Source organism: Marmota flaviventris, chromosome 6, assembly GCF_047511675.1.
Source record: "Marmota flaviventris isolate mMarFla1 chromosome 6, mMarFla1.hap1, whole genome shotgun sequence".
Lineage (NCBI taxonomy): Eukaryota > Metazoa > Chordata > Mammalia > Rodentia > Sciuridae > Marmota > Marmota flaviventris.
In genome coordinates, this window is record NC_092503.1 from 88341670 (window position 1) to 88362077 (window position 20408).

Below are 20408 nucleotides of genomic sequence, written 5' to 3' on the forward strand. Positions count from 1 at the left end.
TTTTAATAATGCATCAATATTGTTAAAATTTGAGATCCTAGAGGAAAAAAGAAATATATAAATAATATAGATTTAAGTAAAATTTTAAAAGCAATTTCAATTATATAATGATAAAAAATAATTCTGAAGAGATATTTGTGCTTTTTATGAGCTAATATTTGAAAATAAAAGCTTATAAAAGTACCATAGAAAGTCTGAAAAAAACTTATTTGCCAATCCCAGTACTTTATCTTCTGTGAAAGGATGTATGTAAAAGCATTTTGGGAACTACAAATATTATATAAAATCAATGCAATATGATTTTTATTATGTACTATAACATATATGTAGACACCACTCAGACTAAAACTGAAGCTTGATTATTTTTAAATGATTTAAGTAATTTTCAAAATGTTTGTTAAATACAGAGTAATGCTCTTATTTCCTAAAGTAACATGAAAGGAATAGAGATCTGAGCTAACTTAAAATCAAATGCATATGAAAATATTCCAAGTACCCACAATCTGCTTAGACTGTTATATATTTGGAATTCACCTTCCAATGATTTTATAGATAATTATTTTACTTTCTAGTATAATTTCTGATTACATTTTAAAGAGCATTACATTGGCATATGATTTTAAAAAATCTATCAAAAGACTCATTTCAAACAAACTAATTGAGAAGTTATTTCTCAATATTATAACAAAGAATTTTATATTGCAAAAAGTAACTAACAAGGGTTGAAAAAGATGGAATTGAGAGAGAAGTAAAAATGAAGCACACAAATAGTATAGTTTTAGTATAGAAAAACTAAGGCAAAGCTCTTAACCAGCAAAAAAGAGTAAAGAATGATTTGAACTGTAGGACAGGTCTAGCTACTTTTAACATACCCAGTTCTAGTTTCTGACAAGAGGGAATCTCTTCTGTTACCGTAATGAAGTAGCTGTGCAATCCCTTGAAGGCTAGCAGCAAAGTGGCACAAAGTGTATAATGAAAACGATAGGCATGATGTAGGAAGGACTCTGCAATGATGAAGCTACAACCCTAAACAAAGAACAAATTAGGAAAACAAAATATTAGTAACAATAATCTAAATATATTCCACTTGAAACTTGGAAAAGATATACTAAGCATTTGCTAACCATAGTTACTATAGAACACATAAGAAATTCAACAGTATTTTAGAGTTGTTCATAAAAGTAAACACAATAAAATGTGATCATAGTAATTTCAATTAGAGTGAATTTTTTTTTTTTTTAACAGTCCTGGGAACTGAACTTAGGAGTGCTCTCCCACTAATCTTCATCCCAAACCCTTATTTAAAACAATTTTTGAGATAGTGTTTCATTAAGTTTCCAAGGCTAACACTGAATTTCTTGCCTCAGCCTCCTGAGCATCTGGGATTACAAGCATGTACCAACACACAATGTTATAGTGGATTTTTATAAACAAGCAGATTACATTATCATTTTTGGTAAAAGGAAATTCATATTATATTAGGACTGAGGGACAGACACTCTGCATTTACAGTGAAAGTCCTTCTTCCTTTTATAGTAATGGCTATACTTGTACTACTCTAAGTTGGGTCTCAATTTGGACACTGTTCTTTCAAGGCTCCTTTGGAAAGATTCAACCGGTTCTGTTAAAGATCTCTGTTCACTAAATTTGGTAAAATTTTGAAAATATTAGGTTAGTTTTCATTCTAGATAACTGGAACTAACCAATTTGTTACAATTATATTTAATTAGATATCTAAGTTGCTGAGACCAAATAATTAACAAAGGAAATACCATATTTACAGATAAAATAGTTAAAAACATTTCTTTTAAGATAAGGGAAAAATAAAATGAGAGGAAACAGAAGGTTTATAAATATATTCAATTCTTACATCTGGTGATAACTGTTTTGTGTAGTTAATACCAAAGACCACACTTTCAAGAGTAGGAATCACAGAATCTTTGTTTTGTGCTGGTGCATTTCTATTTAACCAAGTAGTCTTCACAGGGCGAGGAAAGCTGAAGGAATAAGCATTACATTATTATTGTCTTAATAGTCTACTTTAGTGTAATTTAGTTATTTACAAAAGAAATATTAAAGAAATAGAAAAGCAAAGGTTTTGTAAGATTATAAGTTTTAAAATATGTAAAAATTAATTTTCCTTTAAAAATTTGAAAAAATACAATGAATATAAAAAAATAAGGCTAGATATTTGATAACTGTCTATCATTAGGCTTCAGGAAGTCTCAAAGGATACTAAAGATAAAACAGGGTAGAATCCTAGAGTAGCTAAATGGCAAATGAGAGACAAATTTTAATTTGCAAATATTGACCTGTCAGAGCTAGTTATGCAGTTTTAAAAGTTAACAATCAAATATGGATGCTCTTTACATCTATATCACCAGCTCCTATGTAAATAGCTTCCATGAAAAGCAAAGGTTTTGTAAGATTGTTAAGTTCTAAAGTATTTTAAAATTGATTTTCCTTTAAAAATCTGAAAAATTATGAAAAAATACAATGAATATTAAAAAAAACTAAGGCTAGATATTTGATAACTGTCTATCTTTGGGCTTCAGGAAGTCTGAAAGCATACTAAAGATAAAATAGGATAGGATCCTATAGTAGCTCAATGGCAAATGACAATCAAATTTTAATTTGGAAATATTGATCTGTCAGAACTAGTTATGCAGTTTTAAACATTAACAATCAAATATGGATGCTGTTTACAAAAATAAAGAGTTCCCACTTAAATGTAGAAAATAAAAAATTACTAACGCTACCTAATAAGCCCTGTTTCAGGGAAAAAAAAAAAAAAAAGATGGTTCTTTCCTTTAATTCTCATTACTAAAATGCTTTGAACTTTATTAAGATAATTTTCTTAAGAGTTTCAAAGCACCACTTCTATCAAATAGTAAATAAACTACTTCTGTTAGTACTAACATTACCATTAGTATTCCATAAATTCCATAGAAGTAAGACACATTTGTGTCTACAAAAACGAGATTCAGAAAACTATAACAATATATAAATATCATTTATATAAAGTAAGCCAAAAGTATTTGAACTGTTTGGTAGTTTGGCAAAAGGAAAAAGAAAAATAAATCAGTTTTGCCATAGTAAAGAGTAGCCTTTGTCTGCAAAATCAATTTACTTTGCAAAAATAAACAATCTATAATCCTGCCCAAAAGAGAGCTGTAAGTCAGTAAACTCCACTTGCTACAATGTTTTTCAGAAGAATCATAAAGGTACTTTTAAAAATTCAAATATAAGATAGCAGTAATGTTAAAAAACAAAGAAATGTTACACCCTTTTACTTTACATAATTAATGTAAGGTTTATAATTCATTAACCATAGAAATTATTTTAAAACAAATAATTATGTAAAAATAAATAACATTTTAAGAAGATAATTTACAAATTAATTTTTTCTAATCTGTTCAGTGGATTAAAAAACCATGTATAATAAACTTCAAGAAAAACTTGTTGAAGCATCTATAGCAAAAAAATGTTACCTTTACACATGCCCCCTTTACCAGCACACCACCAATCAAAAGCTTTTTCTTACCCTTTCTTTGTGTCCCTTTTCCATCTTCTCACTTATAGGCAAAGACAGGCAGGGGAAAATGCTGCTGCTTTCAAGGCAAAGTTCTAGCAGCAAGAGAGTAGACCTAAGGGTCCATGGCAAGTAGGAGAAGCATAGTATCCTAAGCTGTTATAAGCACCTTGTTTTTCTTTCCCAGTTATTAATCAGAGTTAAGCCTCTAGGCTTCTAATTGTGAGCCAAAAATGTCTTCTTCCAGGAGACAGTCTCTAAGAAGAGCTACCTGCTTCTCCTACTAGTATGCTGCATTGCCAGGGGAAGCACACTTTTAACCACTAGGATTAGTTGGGTGAATATCACTATTTAATTAGGGTCTTAAAAAGCAACATTAATAATATGAGCTAAATTTTGAATTCTTTGTATATTTTTCAGGAGAAAAACTAAGCTAGTTTTATAAAGATATCCTTGGAAGTTTCTTTTTTTTTAAGTTACACAATTTAATGAGGGACTTTTACTGAAACTACAAAAATGAGATTCAGAAAACTACAGCAATATATTTATAAACTTAGGGCAGTAAAACCTGGAATGTCATTCATATAAAAGTAATATTTTTATATTACTTGACTTGTAGTTTGCAGAAACCACTTTCTTGTCAAAGAAGTTTAGTTAAAATGTTATTACACACTAATCTATTCTGGAACAACTTCCAAATTTTTTTGAAGTTTATAATAAAGTTAATTATAACAAACACCTTCCTGCTTAAAAAGCTGTAGCAACTGAGCACAGCTTCTCAAAGGCCTAAAAGGTAAGACAAAGATAGTAAAGCAATCATTTACAGAGCTTATTACAGAACATGAAGGCAAAGCAAATCAGAATAGTCTTATTCTTGACTCTATACCCCAAAAAGAGATATGTGAAAATTATCTTCATGTAAGAGAAGAGGGAACAATTTAATGGAAAATATTCTCAATTATGGTTTTTAAAACAATGTAAAGATATTCCATAAGAGGTTATTACTTGTAGTTAATATGTTAAATTGTGTTGGCTTCTATAAATTCTGAGGCTAATTCTACAAATTGACCGACTTAGCTTTCTGATAAATGGTATCCCTTAAGCATCATTCCTAATACAGCTGTCAGAATCAGATTTGTGTCAGAGAGGTAGATAGTTCAAAAACCAAATCCATTTGAGGTCTTTTCATAGAAATAACTGACTTGAAGTGTCCATCAATTGCCTATACTACAAGGATGCTGTTTAACTGTATGAATTGAAGGGCTTGAATTGTATATAAAAAAAAGATAATTTGTCTTCCCACAGCAGTGGTCAGAAAAAATTATTAACACACATTTATTATGATCCAGAAAAAATTTATATCTTCACACTAAACTATATGATGTAGTTTAAAAGTCTAGGTAAAAATCTATAAAGTTGGTTAATGACTTAGAAAGCAATAATTACTGTACAGTATTAGCATTAAGAAGACAAAATTAGCCCATCCAGAAAAGAAACAGAGAAAACTAAGAAAAAATTTATACATTTTCCCAGAAAAGAAGTAATAACAGTACAGTATTGGATAAAAAAACAAGTATAGACTAAACAATGTTATATAGTTATTTCCGGATTGCATTCCTTCATTTAATCAACTCATTTGGGATTGACAAAAGATTGTTCCATATTTCTGTAAGAAAAAATATCATCAACCTAATGGTCCCATACTCTTTAAATGTTATCATTTTATTATGTTTGTATAAAATGAAAGTTTTTTTTTTTTTTTTCTCTTTCTTTTTTGGTACCAGGAATTGAAATCAGGGACACTTACCAATGAGTCACATCTATAGCCTTTTTTATTTTTTATTTTGAGACAAGGTCTCACCAAGTTGCTTAGGGCCTTGCTAAGTTGCTGAAGCTGGCTTTGAACTTGTGATCTTCCTGCCTCAGCCTCCTGAGCCACTGGGATAAGTATTCCTCACTAGTTATGAATTTAAAATCTTTTTTCATTATCTTTATCAAAATATATATTTTATTATAAAAATGAAAGATATTACTAAGATAGGGTATTGGTTAAAATTACCTTATTAGTGGCTGGTGTAGTGCAACCAATGATGCATGGACTATAACAGACACAACAGAAAGGTGGAAATAATCAAACATAACATTAATATGATGATGAAGTCCTCTGTAGAGGTTGAAGTGCAGCTTTAATGTTCGGCTACTTATTAGTTGTAAGGCGTTCAGATCACTTGCCCTATAAAAAGCAACACAATTGCATTTATTTATTTTCACAATTGCATTTAAATCTTTAGGAAAGCAATGTTTAGTTAAGGCTAACATTTTGTACGGTAAACTAAAACTATGAAAATCATATGCTAAATTACTTTTTTTTTTCTTTTACAGTACTGGGGATCAAATCCAGGGCCTCACGTATACCAGACAAGTGATCTACCACTGAACCATATCCCAGCCCCTGCTTAATTACTTTTTAAAAATTCAAAATGAGAGACATGTTAGAAACATCAAATTTGTATCAAGCAACAATATGAAACATATCAAGAAAGTAGCCAGATTTTACTTGCACTTCTCTATTAGTCCATGATATAGGCTCTAATTATTCTCTATTAAAATGAGTCCTTTTTAAAACTGCAGGAATTAATCTCATCTTAAGTATATTTTACTCCATAGGGAATATTGCTTATTAACAGACTGCAGTATAACACAGGTTAAAATCTAGTATAAAAATCCAAAATGATACTTCAAACTATTTTTACTTTATTAAATGCTGCTAAAAATGGCAAGTCATTATTTATTATTTATAAAAGATTTTTTTAATATTTAGTCTGTCGCTACATTTATGCATATAAAAATATAAAACTATGTCATAAAAATTATATCCAAATTATACCTTTTAAAAATACACACATTATAACTACTTACAGCTAATAAACTACCTATACTTATTTGGCTTACCCCACTTAAAGAATTCTGACTTTGTTAAGCAAACAAAGTAACCTTACAAAACTCTTGTAATGAACAAGTCTCACAGAGGAGCAGTAGTTAATGAAATACAACATTCTTACTGCTCTATGATAATGAAAAGGAAACCTAAAGGAGTCCTTTTAACAATATGACTATGCAGTCTTACATGCAGCCTGAATTTATCTACAATTTTGAAGAAGTAGTTCTAAAACTTCATTTAAAACGGAGGGGGGAAAGGCCTCCAAAAAGAAAATGGTTAAACAGATCTCTGACTCTTGTTTTAAATGATTAGAAGCACAATTTGTGCCTAAAATATATATTTAGATGTCGAGGTGTATGGGCAAGTTCAGGATATCCAGCCCTAAAACTTCCTCTAGGACAGAAACAATGGTCAAGCCTAAGAGTCATCAGTCTTGATAATTTTCAAGAGTATCAACAAAGGCCCACCTAAAGAATGCATAACTCATACCACCAAGAAAGATTTGCCAATGAAATAGTGGATAATACTGCAGTTATATTTAAATGCCTCATGGTAGTGGTATTATGTCAACTGTATAATTTCTAGAGTCTTATATTTCTTCATCTTATCTGATTTTGCTATCTGGAGTTGAAGGAATCAGCCTGAGCACAAAAGAGTAATAATTCTAATCACTCTCAGGAGACTCTCCCAGAAAATAGAAGTATTTCAAAATAAACAAGAAAGGATAGGCTGAATTCTGAAAAGAAAATGGGGAATCTAACATATAACAGAATGAGAACCTACACAATTTTTAACTGACTAGTATACTTACGAATAATCTCCCTCTGTGAAATGTAGATCCAAGGATAATAGAAAACTCATTTCCTCAAGGGTTTCTTCAATCTAAAGAGAAATTACAAAATGCTTTATGAATATTTAGAAAGTTAGAAATATATCTTAGAAAGTTAGAAATATACATTAATATTGACATTAAAAAGTAGGAAATATGCTTTAAGGTTTTACAAAAATATGTATCTAAATATAAATGAAGAGATGTTTACCTTTTTTTCATCCAACAACATTTTGACTTTGAAGAGCATAACATCATTTAAAACGACCTCTTCATTTTTGTACAGAATTTGAAATGTTTTACTGCAAATCAAAGAATCATGAACTGAAGCTGGAAAGGCTAAAGTCATACCTAAAATAGATAAGATATGTGATTGATAGATAAAAGACAAAATACAATAGTATAAGTACTATTCTTTTAAATTACTGTAACCTTGATTACTCCATTATAACTTTACATAGAAGTACTAGAAAATTTCTTAAAGCTCACTAATTTCTGTGATCAAAACAAATAAATACATTATAACCATTATAAAACTGTCTTATGACTAGACCTGATCTGAAAAGATAAATGAGGCAATAATTCGCACTTGAACTAGACTTTCACCCATTTAGTTGCTTTTATCAGGAGCATAAATGACTTCTGCTTTGCTAAATTCAATGGAAAATTCTTAGCCATCACTTACTTGACTTAAACTCAGCATGTAACAGTTATATATTCTCTCATTCTTGAAGTACTTCTCTAATTTGGCCTTCTGGACAACTAATTCATCGGATAATCCTTTTTACTCTTTTTTGCTAGCTCCCCGCCCCTTCATCAAGAAGCAGCATAGCAGCAGTCATTAAGAACACAGAATTTAGATGTAAAATCTGGGTCTGTCCCTTATTAGACCTGTGATCTTCGTAAATTATGCTCTTTTCTCCATGCCTCACATCAAATTCTTCAGCAAACTCCATTGGATCTACCAATAAAACATTCAGTATTTGTTGAGTAAGAATGCTAGAAACACTCAAACATAAAAACAACTACCTTTGGAAATGTTCTAAATGGAATTCTAACATCAGATAAAAAATGATTCTAAATTCCTATGGAATGATTAACAATAATCTTCAGTGAAAACTGCTTAACTGATAGCAATAAATCTTTTAAAAAGTCATATCACTGATTTACAGATAGTAAACATTTTAATTTATTCTCAAACCAACAGCAAGGGCAATAGACATAAAAATTCCTTTTAGTCATTCATTCACTTATCTAATTAGCAAATATTTCTGGAATAACTATGTGCCAGGTACTTTCTAGGTGTTAGGGATACATAATAAAATGAAAGAAATAAAAATCTCATCAGGTGTGGTGGCACATGCCTGTAATCCCAGGGGCTCAGGAGGCTAAGGCAGGAGGATCACAAGTTCAAAGCCAGCCTCAGCAAAAGCAAGGCATTAAGAAACTCAATGAGTCCTTGTCTCTAAATAAAATTAAAAACAGAGCTGGGGATGTGGCTCAGTGGCCAAGTGCCCCTGAGTTCAATCCCTGGTACCCAAAAATTAAAAAGAAATATAAATTTCTGATCTCATAAAGCTTATATTCTAATGGGGAAGGGGAATAGAGAATTTTTTAAAAATCAGTAAATAATACAATATGAAAGTAATAACTACTATGGAGAAAAAAGAGAGAACAAAGAAAGATGAGTAAGACAGGCATTTTGAACAGAAAAGTCAGGCAATGTTTTCTTAAGAAAACATTGTTCAGCAGAGAACATAATAGATTCTTTCCCCTATTGCATGCTGCTCCTTCTTCAATCCTGCTGAAGAGGTTTATTCTCTGGAGAGGATAACACAGAAGCCTTCTGAACTCAAAGTCACCTGGCAAAACTCGGAGCACAATTATACGAGTATAGGCATATTATATGCTAAATGCAAATATTCCCAGATTTTTTTCCTCTACTGTGCTCCTAAAAAGCTGGTAGCTATATTCTTCTTCTCCAGTGAAAACTGATAGGAGATAGACAAGAGCCTTCTCTGATAATTTAAGAACTTTCAAGAACTTATCCTATATGCAACCAAACTAACTAGCTAGCCTACCACAGTTTCATAAATGTTGACAGAAGAAATAAGACTCGTGGCCAAAAGACAGAAATATTTTATAATTCTTGAAAAGCAAGCAACATGAACTTTTTGTTTATTATCAGTTCACCTTATGCCCACTCCTGCAAGACCTAAGAGAATGACATGCAGGCAGACCAAGGTGGGTATTATGCATGCAATGGGTTTCTGGTCACAACTAAGGAACTCTAATTTTAGGAAACTTCTATCGTTTATAAGTAGTTAGAAGAAAACCTGTCTAAACTTTGCACCAGAGGTCAACAATATCATTATTTTTACTGGACAGTGAAAAGTTTACCCTATGCTGTAGAATAAGATACTATAATTTCCAAAGATGTGTGCTACAAAAGCTTACTTTTGTTTTTCTGTATTACAGACTTTTTAGTATTTCTGCTTACAAAATGTAAGAAACATGGAAACGCTACAAAATTTTCAACAATGTACAAGGTAAAATTTTAGCTTAATAGTTTTTTAGAAAATTTTGTTTTTAGTTGTAGACGCACACAATACGGTGAGGATCAAACTCAGTGCCTCACACATGCTAAGCAAACATTTTACCACTGAGCCACAACCCCAGACCTTCTTAATAATTCTTGACAAGGGAACTTTGAACAACAATGAGAAATATAGACGGTGACATCAAAGATTATTTATCAAATGACTTGTCATCTCTCCAAAGTGAAGATCAAAGAGACAAGTCCCATGTATATTCTCAAAAATCAGTCCCCGTTTCAACTGAGGCCTATCAGACATTTGAAGAAAGACTGGATTAGGTGTGCCTTAAAAGATAGATATGTTGAAGTCTGTCATCTGATCAATCTCTGCTGCCACCTAAGGACAAATTAAAAACTTGAACAGATTCTTTTCAGTACTAGGATTGTTGGAGGGTGCCCTAATAAGATTGCTGTTTATTGCCTTACATCATCTTTTCATTGCCTTATAGGGTATCTTTTCTATTTTGTTATGCTGCTGAGAGTTGGAGGAAGGTAAGTTTTGATGTAATATCTTGGAAATCCAATACTTTATCATATTATAGCCTTGCTGGAAGCCCCTAATGTGGTGAACTCTACATTTTTGATATTACCAACAAACTTCCTCAAAGGGAATCTTAAAACCTTTTTGATATATAGAAGTATACTATAACCCAGAAACTGTTCAGCTTTCTTATTCTGGGAACCTATTATGGTTTAGATGTGAAGTGTCCCCCAAAAGCTCATGTGTAAGAAAATGCAAGAAGGTTTAGCAGAGAAATGATTGAGCAATAAGAATCTTGATCCAATCAGTGAATCAATCACCCTGATGGGATTAACTGAGTGGTGGATGAAGGTGGGTAGGGTGCGGCTAGAAGATGTAGGTCCCTGAGGGCATGCCTTTGTGGTATTATTTTGTTTCTGGTGAGTGGAGCCCCCTTTTTGCTTCTGATCATCATGTGAGCCACTTCCCTTTGTCACGATGTATTGCCTTACCTTGAGCCCCAAGGAATGGAGCTAGCTGGCTATGGACTGAGACCTCTGAAACCATGAGCCCCCAGATAAAAGTTTCCTCCTACGTCTTTTAGTCATAGCAATGAAAAAGCTGACTAAAACAGAGCCTTTTAAAAATAGCAGTAGTATTTCAGCTTTCTTACACAACTGGGTTTGTGCTTGCTATTTAGTTTTGCTACACTCAACCAGGTATTTCCTTGGGATACATTCATAACTGATAAAATTATAGAGAAAGCAAAAGGATTATTAACAAGAAAGGCAGGATGAGCATTCTAAAAGTCAGGAGGATTTGAAGATACTGGTAGTAAATTTCTTAAAGCGTTGAATCCCTAGGTATTCATTATTTTTTATAATTGTTATTATATAATTTCAAGATGTATAACACAGTTCACAATAAAAACTACTGTGCCATGCATTATTCTAAGTTAAACAGAGTGAATTCAACTAAATCAAACAAATTATCTTATGTGACCTCATCTAATTCTGCAAATTATACCTATATCAAGTGTTAAGAGAGGATAGAATGCTACACAAACAGAAATGAACTTTATGGAGTGAGAAGAGGCTGCTGACAATATAGTTTTTGAGTTGAAATGCTATGAAAGAGAGTAAAATAAAGATAAAAAGAACATTTCAGGAAGAAGGAAGAGATATTTCCTCTCCCCAGTCCTGTTCTACCTCTGAGCTACATCACCAATCCATTAATTTTTGAGATGGGGTGTCCCTAAGTTGCACAGGCGGGGCTTGAACTTGCCAATATCTTGCTTCAGCCTCACCCATAGCTAGGATTATAGGCGTGAGCCACTGTATCTGAAAAGAACACATATTTCTTGAAGGCAAGGTACATGTCTCACATATTTCTTACTTCATATACTATTATGAACATGATTAGCACTTATGTATGTATTGAAATTAGAATCCAACAGTGCAAAATATTATGAGGTTTCTCAAAAAACTAAAAATAGAACCACATAAAGACCCAGAAATTCTACTTCTGGGTATTTATCCCAAAGAATTAGAAACAGGGTCAAGCCCAGCTCCCAGACCCACCCACACAGGCCTGTGCGGAGCCCAGGTACACAGCGGGCTGGGTCCACCCGTTTCCCGGAGGGGAAGACACTTGCCAGAGCCTAGCCTCTGGTTGAGGATCACCCCTCTGACCAGTGGACTACCACAGGAGCCGAGATCCAGTCCAGACCACCCATTCCAGCCCACGCAGGTTCCAGGCTCTCAGTAGGCCCAGTTAACCCCTCCCCTGGCAGGGCAGATACTCTCCAGAGCCTAGCCCCTGGCGCAGGACTGCTCCTTCCAACCAGCAGACTACCACTAGGGGGTCAAGTCCAGCGGCCCAGATCTACCCACTCCAACTATGCAGGTACCAGATCCAGGATGCAGTAGCATCCATTGAAGGACAACAGCAGGGTCTGGAAGGCCAACATCAAGGTGAGGTACAGACAATCTGCATGGGTATTATAAGAACTTAGGGAAGAAACTGTAATATCTCAGATTCACACAGCAAGAAAGGAAGTCACATAGACAACATGAAAAAACAAGGGAGAAAAGTGCCCCAAACAAACCAGGATACTATAATAACAGAACCTACGGACAGTGAAGTTGATGAAATGTCAGAGAAGGAGTTCAGAAGGTTCGTAATTAAAATGATCTGTGAATTAAAGAATGACCTAAATGAGCAAATACAAGCAAAGATTGATCACTCCAACAATGAAACAAGAGAGTGAATACAGGTAGCAAAAGATAACATCAAAAGAGAGAGAGAGACCCTGAAAAAAAAAAAACAGTCATAAATCCTTGAAATGAAGGATACAATAAATCAAATAAAAAAACTCAATAGAAAGCATAACCAACAGACTAGATCACTTGGAAGAAAGAACGTCAGATAATGAAGACAAAGTAAACAATCTGGAAAATAAAGTTGATCACACAGTGAAGAAAGTTAGAAACCATGAATTATGAGACAGCATCAAAAGACCAATCTAAGAGTTATTGGGAAAGAGGAAGGCACAGAGTTTCAAACCAAAGGAATGCATAATCTCTTCAATGAGATAATATCAGAAAATTTCCCAAGCATAAAGAACAAATAGGAAAACTAAATACAAGTGGCTTACAGGACACCAAATGTACAAAATTACAACAGATCTACACCAAGGCACATTATAATGAAAATGCCTAGCATACAGAATAAGAATAGAATCTTAAAAGCTGCAAGAGAGAAGAATCAGATCACATATAGGGGGAGACCAACTCGTATCTCATCAGATTTTTCAATCTAGAGACCTCAAAGCCTGGAGATCATGAAACAACATATACCAAGCTCTAAAAGAAAATGGATGCCAACCAATAATATTATATCCACCAAAACAAAGTTTTAGATTTGATGATGAAATAAAAACCTTCCATGATAAATAAAAGTTAAAAGAATTTACAACTAGAAAGCCTGCACTACAGAACTAGAAGAGGAAATAAAAAACAATGATGAAATCAGCAGAGGGAGGGATTACACTTTTAAAGGAAAATCTAAGCAGAGGAGAAACCAAGTCACATTAAATACTAAAAATAAACAGAAATGGCTGGGAATATGAATCATGTCTCAATAACACCCCTGGATGTTAATGGCCTAAACTCAGGAGTCAAAAGACACAGACTAGCAGATTGGATTAAAAAAAAAAAAAGACCCAACAATATGCTGCCTCCAAGAGACTAATCTCACAGAAAAAGACATTCGTAGACTGAAGGTGAAGGGTTGGGAAAAATCATACCACTCACATGGACTGTGGAAGCAAGGAGGGGTTTCCTCAAAAAGGATAAAGAAGGACACTACATACTGCTCAAGGGAACCATACACCTACAAGACTTAACAATTATAAATATATATGCCCCAAACAATGGAGATGCTATGTTCATCAAACAAACTCTTCTCAAGTTCAAGAGTGAAACAGACCACAACCCAATTTTGGGTGACTTTAACACACCTCTTTCATCACTAGATAGGTCTTCCAAACAAAAGGTGAATAAAGAACTATAGAACTCAATAATACAATCAATAACTTAGACTTAACTGACATATGTAGAATATTCCAATATTCAACGAGAGAATATACTTTTTTCTCAGCAGCACATGGATTGATTCTTCTCTAAAAAGACCATATAATATGCCACAAAGCAACTCTTAGCAAACATAAAAAAGTAGAGATATTACCCTGCATTTATCAGATCATAATGGAATGAAATTAGAAATCAGTAATAAAATAAGAAATAAAATCCACTCCAACACCTGGAGACCAAAAAATATACTACTGAATCAACAATGGGTTACAGAAGACATCAAGGAGGAGATTAAAAAGTTTTTAGAGGTGAACAACACAAATACAACATATCGAAATCTCTGGGACACTATGAAAGCAGTTCTAAGAGGAAAGTTCATTGCATGGAGTTCATTCCTTTAAAAGAAGAAAAAGTCAACAAATAAATGACTTAACATTACATCTGAAAGCCCTAGAAAAAGAAAAACAAATCTACACCAAAAGCAGCAGAAGACACAAAATAATTAAAATCAGAGCTGAAATCAATGAAATTGAAAAAAAGAAACAATTGAAAAAACTGACAGAACAAAAAGTTGGTTCTTTGAAAAAATAAATAAAATTGACAGACCCTTAGCCATGCTAACAAAGAAGAGAGAAAAATCAAATCACTAACATATGTGATGAAAAAGGAAATATCACAACAGACACTACAGAAATACAGAAGATAATTAGAAATTATTTAAAAAACCTGTACTCCAATAAAATAGAAAATATCAAAGGCATTGACAAATTTCTAGAGTCATATAATTTGCCCAAATTGAATCAGGATGATATACACAATTTAAACAGACCAATTTCAAGTGATGAAATAGCAGACACCATCAAAAGTCTACCAACAAAGATAAGAACCATATGATCATCTCAATAGACGCAGAAAAAGCATTTGACAAAATACAGCACCCCTTCATGTTCAAATCACTAGAAAAACTAGGGATTACAAGAACATATCTCAACATCATAAAAGCTATTTATGCTAAGCCCCAGGCCAACATCATTCTAAATGGAGAAAAAAAATTTTTCATGCGTGTCTTTTAGCAGGTCTCCAAAGGTCTCTTCAATTAGTTGTTTTATTTTCCTTTATTTCTTAAATTATGAATGGGTATTTGATTTGTCATATTTTTAAAAATTAATTTTAAATCATTGTTTTAATTGTACACATTTATGGGGTACAGTGTGATAATTCAATAGATGTTTATAATACATAATAATCAAATCAGAATAATTAGTGTTGATAATCATGATTCTCTAGTTCTGTTGTACTTCTACATTGTTATTACCAAAGGGTCTTAGAAAAAACACCCAAATCTGTGTGTACTCAATTTATTGTTTTGAGTTTAAAACTCTCCTTTTTAAAAATATTTGATAGATGATAATCCTCCATGAAGTTAGGAACCATATTTGTCTTTATATTGCTTTAACTTAGGAATAAGTGCTATGTCTCACATATAACAGGTACTCATGTACTGAATAAATTACCTTTCATCTAACTTCTTAATTTAGTGCCCTACTTCCTTGTTCAAATAACTATTTTCATTTTGCCTATCAGTTATCTGCTAACCCAAACACTCAGAGCTACAATTTTAGAGACAGCATCATTGGAAGTCTATAAATACACCCATTTATATTTTATTTCTATCACTATCTTTCTGCATTTCCATTTTCCTTTGTTAAATAGTTAGCATTGGTATTTCTTGTTTATTTTGTGAACAAGGAAGCATTCATTCAAACATAATTAAGTCTAAAGATTAGTAACTAGGAGATATTAACATAAATAAGAACAATGCCTGTTTTCAGAGTTCCCAGTCTCGTTTGGATAGGAACATTCAAGCAAATAATTTCAGTACAATGTGTTAATCTCTTAACTGTCTATTTCAGAAAACCAAAGCAAATGACAATGTAATTATCATCATCTCTTTAAGCCAGTAAAAAGATAATGACAATGACAGAATGAAGCTCTTGAATCTGAGGAAAGCAAAATAGAGACTTATAATGCCAAAGATTAAAGTTTCATAATCCATGCAAAGTTTACTGAAACATAAAACCTTACAACTTGAGACAAAACTAATGGCTGTTTAGATTATTTGGTTACTGATAATGGTAATAGATTAGCGACATAATATGAATTGTATCCAGTTAACTATTTGTTTGCACTTTATTTCCATATTGTTCTTTAATGTGCTTGATATTTGATTGTTGTAGAATTACATTTCTGAGAAAAATTTCATAACATGGTAAGAGCAAAAAGAAGTATACAGAAAGTGTTATAATCACATAGCAGAGGAAACTTTTAGCTGCCTTAGGGGAGTTATTTGTGGTTTAAAAAGAAGTAATAAGGAGGGGAGAGCCTATAAACTATATGAAGTAAGTTAGAACCCATCATATTTGAAAACTAGAAGTGGTTCCATAGAATCCACATGGAGAATCTTGGGAAATAAAATTACATAGGTATCCTAGAGTTAATCATGAAAAATCTTAAGAATTCAGTAGAACTATCCCAACATGTTAGTGGCTCTCAAAAGAGGGCCCTGAAGCCGGGCACAGTGGCACATGCCTGTAATACCAGGAGCTCAGAAGGCTGATGCAGAAAGATTGTAAACCTCAGCAATTTCATGAGACCCTGTCTCAAAAAAGAAAAAGAATGCCCTCAAAAGTTGGTTCTTAGACAAAGTTCAAGGAGAAAATGGGGAAGAAAGATATGATTCTGTCTGCAGCAGTTCAAAATATTTGCACCTTTAGTACAAGTGGCCAAATAACCATTGCTAAGACAAAGCAACAAGACAACCTTATTTGTTAGAAACCTCAAATGAACTATGGATTTTGTTTGAGCCATTTAAGGCAGGGAAGCTGCTTTTCTGGGAACTCCTGGGTGAAATTCCCCAGTTGGAGAAAGACCAGAACATGCTGGCACCCTGCCTTAGCTCACAGCCCTAGGTTCAAAAGCAGCTGCCCAGAGATGGGCATAACTTGCCAAGCTCCATACAAATTGTTTTCCCCACTCTTATAATATTTTCCTGAAGAAGCTCCTTCCTGAGTTCCTTTGGGTGTTCCACTATAAATAAAGCATTCATGGACTTTTCTCTGTTATGATCAGATCTATCAGGTCCTCTTCCACTATATCAGAATTGCACGTCTAAATCAACAGTTTTCTCAATAACAAAATAACTAGGGCTGGGGATGTGGCTCAAGCGGTAGCATGCTGGCCTGGAATGCGCGGGGCGCTGGGTTCGATCCTCAGAACCACATACAAATAAAATAAAGATGTTGTGTCCACCGAAAACTAAAAAATATTAGAAATTTCTCTCTCTTTCTTAAAAAAAAAAATAACTAGACATTCCATGTCTTTTTAGAAACTTAAGATCATCCTTCTTTATGTTGGCTATTCATTTCGACTTAATGAACGTTTTCCCTCTATGCTCCCACAAAAATGCAAATGTTGTTTACTTCTTTTCAACCATTGGAGTCCTTTTATTTGGTACTGGGAATTGAACCCTGGGGCCCTCAACCACTGAGCCACATCCCCAGCCTGTTTTTGTATTTTGTTTATAGACAGGGTCTCACTGAGTTGCTCCGGGCCTTGTTAAGTTGCTGAGGTTGGCTTTGAACTTGTGATCCTCATGCCTCAGTCTCTTGAACCCCTGGGATTACAGGTGTGCAACACCACTTCCAGCCAACATTTGGAATCTTAATGAAGAGTTACAAACAGGATATGAAATAGGAAAAGTCTGAAAGGTGGGGAGATAGAAATTTTGAAAAAAAGAAGATTTCTTATATATTTATTAAAAATGAGGGGGTCTCTCAGCATTGCTAAAATAGGACACAGAGCTTAAAATGTATTATTTTAAATTACAGAGATGGTCAGAGAAAGGAAGTAACATCTCTTTTAAAAGGTAGACGGTGAAGAAGAGAGGAAGTAGTATAAATAAGATAAACTGACTTTTCTCTCAATGAAGCCTATGAATAATGTCTATATAGAGGTAACCATCATAACTAGAGAAATAGTTAAAAGTTATTGCATTTAGAGAATAAATTAGGGTTTTCTATAGCTTTCTAGATTAAGATATCTTTTAACCATTTGCCTATAATTAGACAAAAAAATATTTTCAGAAGATGGAAAAATTGAAAAGCGGACAAAAAAATACATTTAATTTTAAAACATAATTCATACTAGAAATGAGAAGTTATTCTTTGAACATTTTATGGAAACTGTACATATCATTTCAAACTGAATGAGCGTCTTACAACCAGCAATCCTTCTCTGTTGTCAAAGTCCATGAACGCTTTCTTATTAATCAATTTCAAAAGCCCTATAAATTCTCATTGTCTTTCATAACTGTCATTTTAAATGATATCAGTTATTTCCTGATCCAAACCTCTCACTGTTATTAAAATCTCGTGTTGGAAATAATTTAAACCTATAGCAATAAGCTGTGAAACAGCATGTAATTCCTACTGCAACTCACAGATAGAAAACAATATTATTTCTTCTTTTTCCTAAGAGTTCCAGAAATATTTAGAAGGTAAAGGAACTATGATAAAATACATTATCTATGGAAAAACACTGAGATGAAAGTATAAATCAACGTTAGAAGAAAAATAGGATGGGTAATAAAAAGCAGAGAGAAAATCCAAGCACTCAGAAGAAAAAGAATTTTTAGAAAATAAGTAAAAGAAAATTGACACAAAGGATAAAAAAGAAACTATCCTACATAAAGATATTTGTTATCAAGGATGAGGCTAGAAATCAAAGTATTTAATAAAAGAAAGCTATGTACAGAAAATTTCTGAAGACAAAACACTTTTGAAAAGATACCTTTTCTTAACAAATTTGCTAATGGATCTAACCAATACTTGTGAGCCTCTTAGTATGATGCCACACTCCATCAACTACTTCCCTCTATGATTTTCATATTAATTTAATACTTGACATGATAAGGGATATTCTGGGTACACTGGCAGGGAATATCAGATTACTTTTCCATATTCAGATTACCTTACCATAGAGGCTTCCAGAGGTAAAATAAGAATGAAAATCTGTGGAATCTACATACACATAAAGATAAAGCAATCATGTTGAAAATGGTCTTGGCTGGTGAAAAATAGTATATCTCACAATTTGTTCAGGGTCACTATTTGTATAGCTCTGCAAATGACATTCTACTTTGTTATTGCTTGCTATCAGGAAAAGCAAGATGTTCTAAATTGGGAGATTTAAAAGTAAAACATGTCAACACAATTTGGAATAAAAAGATCTTGAAAAGTCACATTTGGTCTTATATTTCAGACAGGACAGAAAAATTTTGTTATTTTGACAAAGAATGAGGAAAATGTTCAAAAGAGATCCTCTCTCTATATATTTTTTTCTTGTCCATAATCTAGTTACTGTGTTACTAGTTTGACTGCTGTAACTTAAATAAAAAGCATGTAATCTCTTAAAATTTTCTGGTATAACGCTATTAAGAACAAACCTACAATTAATGTTTCTACATATATGCTAAAACTGTACCTTACTAAGGTTATTTTCTTAAACCAGAATTTCTTTTATAGACTGCTGTTTTCCATAAACTATTTATTTTTTAAAAATATTTTCTTTCCATATATTAGTAAACTAACAGGTCATCCATATTTCACAGTCATGGTTGCTATTAAGTCATTTGATAATTTATTTATAATGCCCTTCCTTACTTTCAAATCACCAATCAAAAAGCAGAGCTAGAGAAAATGTTTCCATAAAGTTTAGGTCAGGATAACTTGTCAAGAAAAGAGAAAACAACATTATCATGAAGTAAATATGTTAAGTATTTACTTCATATTCTTCATTACTTCATATTTGTTTTTCATATTCAACCAAACTAAATACTGATATTGTTAATTCTATCTTCTACACCAACCTAAATATCTGACAAGATTTAACTTTCAAATGTTAGATTTTTCCCCCGTCATTAATAATATGGTTATTAATTCTAACATCCACATCTTTCTTGAAGTTACTATGCGTAATACCATGCCTAGTTAAAATTTCTAGTCCTCTGAGTTAGTCATTTAGAGTCTGAGAAAAATAAGGTAAAAATAATTCTATGAATAAAACAGGCACTAAATGATAAAACTAACAATTAAATGTTTCAATTGTATTATGGTTCATATACGGAATGTCCCCAAATTCTCATGTGGAAAGCATGGTCCTCAAGGCAGCAAGGTTCAGAGGTGGGGCTTTACTGATTGGATCATGAGGGCTATGAACTCATCAGTGATTAATCCATCAAACAGATATAATGGATTAATCCACTGATTGCTGAATGAACTACTGAAAGGTAGTGAATTACTGGGGTATGCCGTGGGATGATTTATTTTCTCTCAAGCATCAACTCCCTGTTGTTGCATAGCTGCCATGAACTAAGCAGCTTTCCTCTGCCATGCCGTTC

The 20408-nt window shown here is 32.8% G+C and overlaps 1 protein-coding gene across 9 annotated transcripts in view; it reads right to left on the reverse strand.

Annotated features, from left to right (window-relative positions):
* Nucleotides 1-20408, reverse strand: part of Fam135a (family with sequence similarity 135 member A) — a 120871-nt gene that overhangs the window by 55660 nt on the left and 44803 nt on the right. For 8 of the 9 annotated variants that reach the window (XM_071613270.1, XM_071613271.1, XM_071613267.1 and 5 more), the window contains 5 exons: nucleotides 7514-7653; nucleotides 7285-7355; nucleotides 5592-5765; nucleotides 1871-1997; nucleotides 873-1026 (listed from right to left, as the gene is read on the reverse strand). In XM_071613270.1, coding sequence (XP_071469371.1) covers nucleotides 873-1026; nucleotides 1871-1997; nucleotides 5592-5765; nucleotides 7285-7355; nucleotides 7514-7653 — 666 coding nt within the window. Of the gene's footprint in view, nucleotides 1-872; nucleotides 1027-1870; nucleotides 1998-5591; nucleotides 5766-7284; nucleotides 7356-7513; nucleotides 7654-20408 lie in introns of those variants that run through there. The other variant, XM_071613275.1, reaches the window with a different exon arrangement.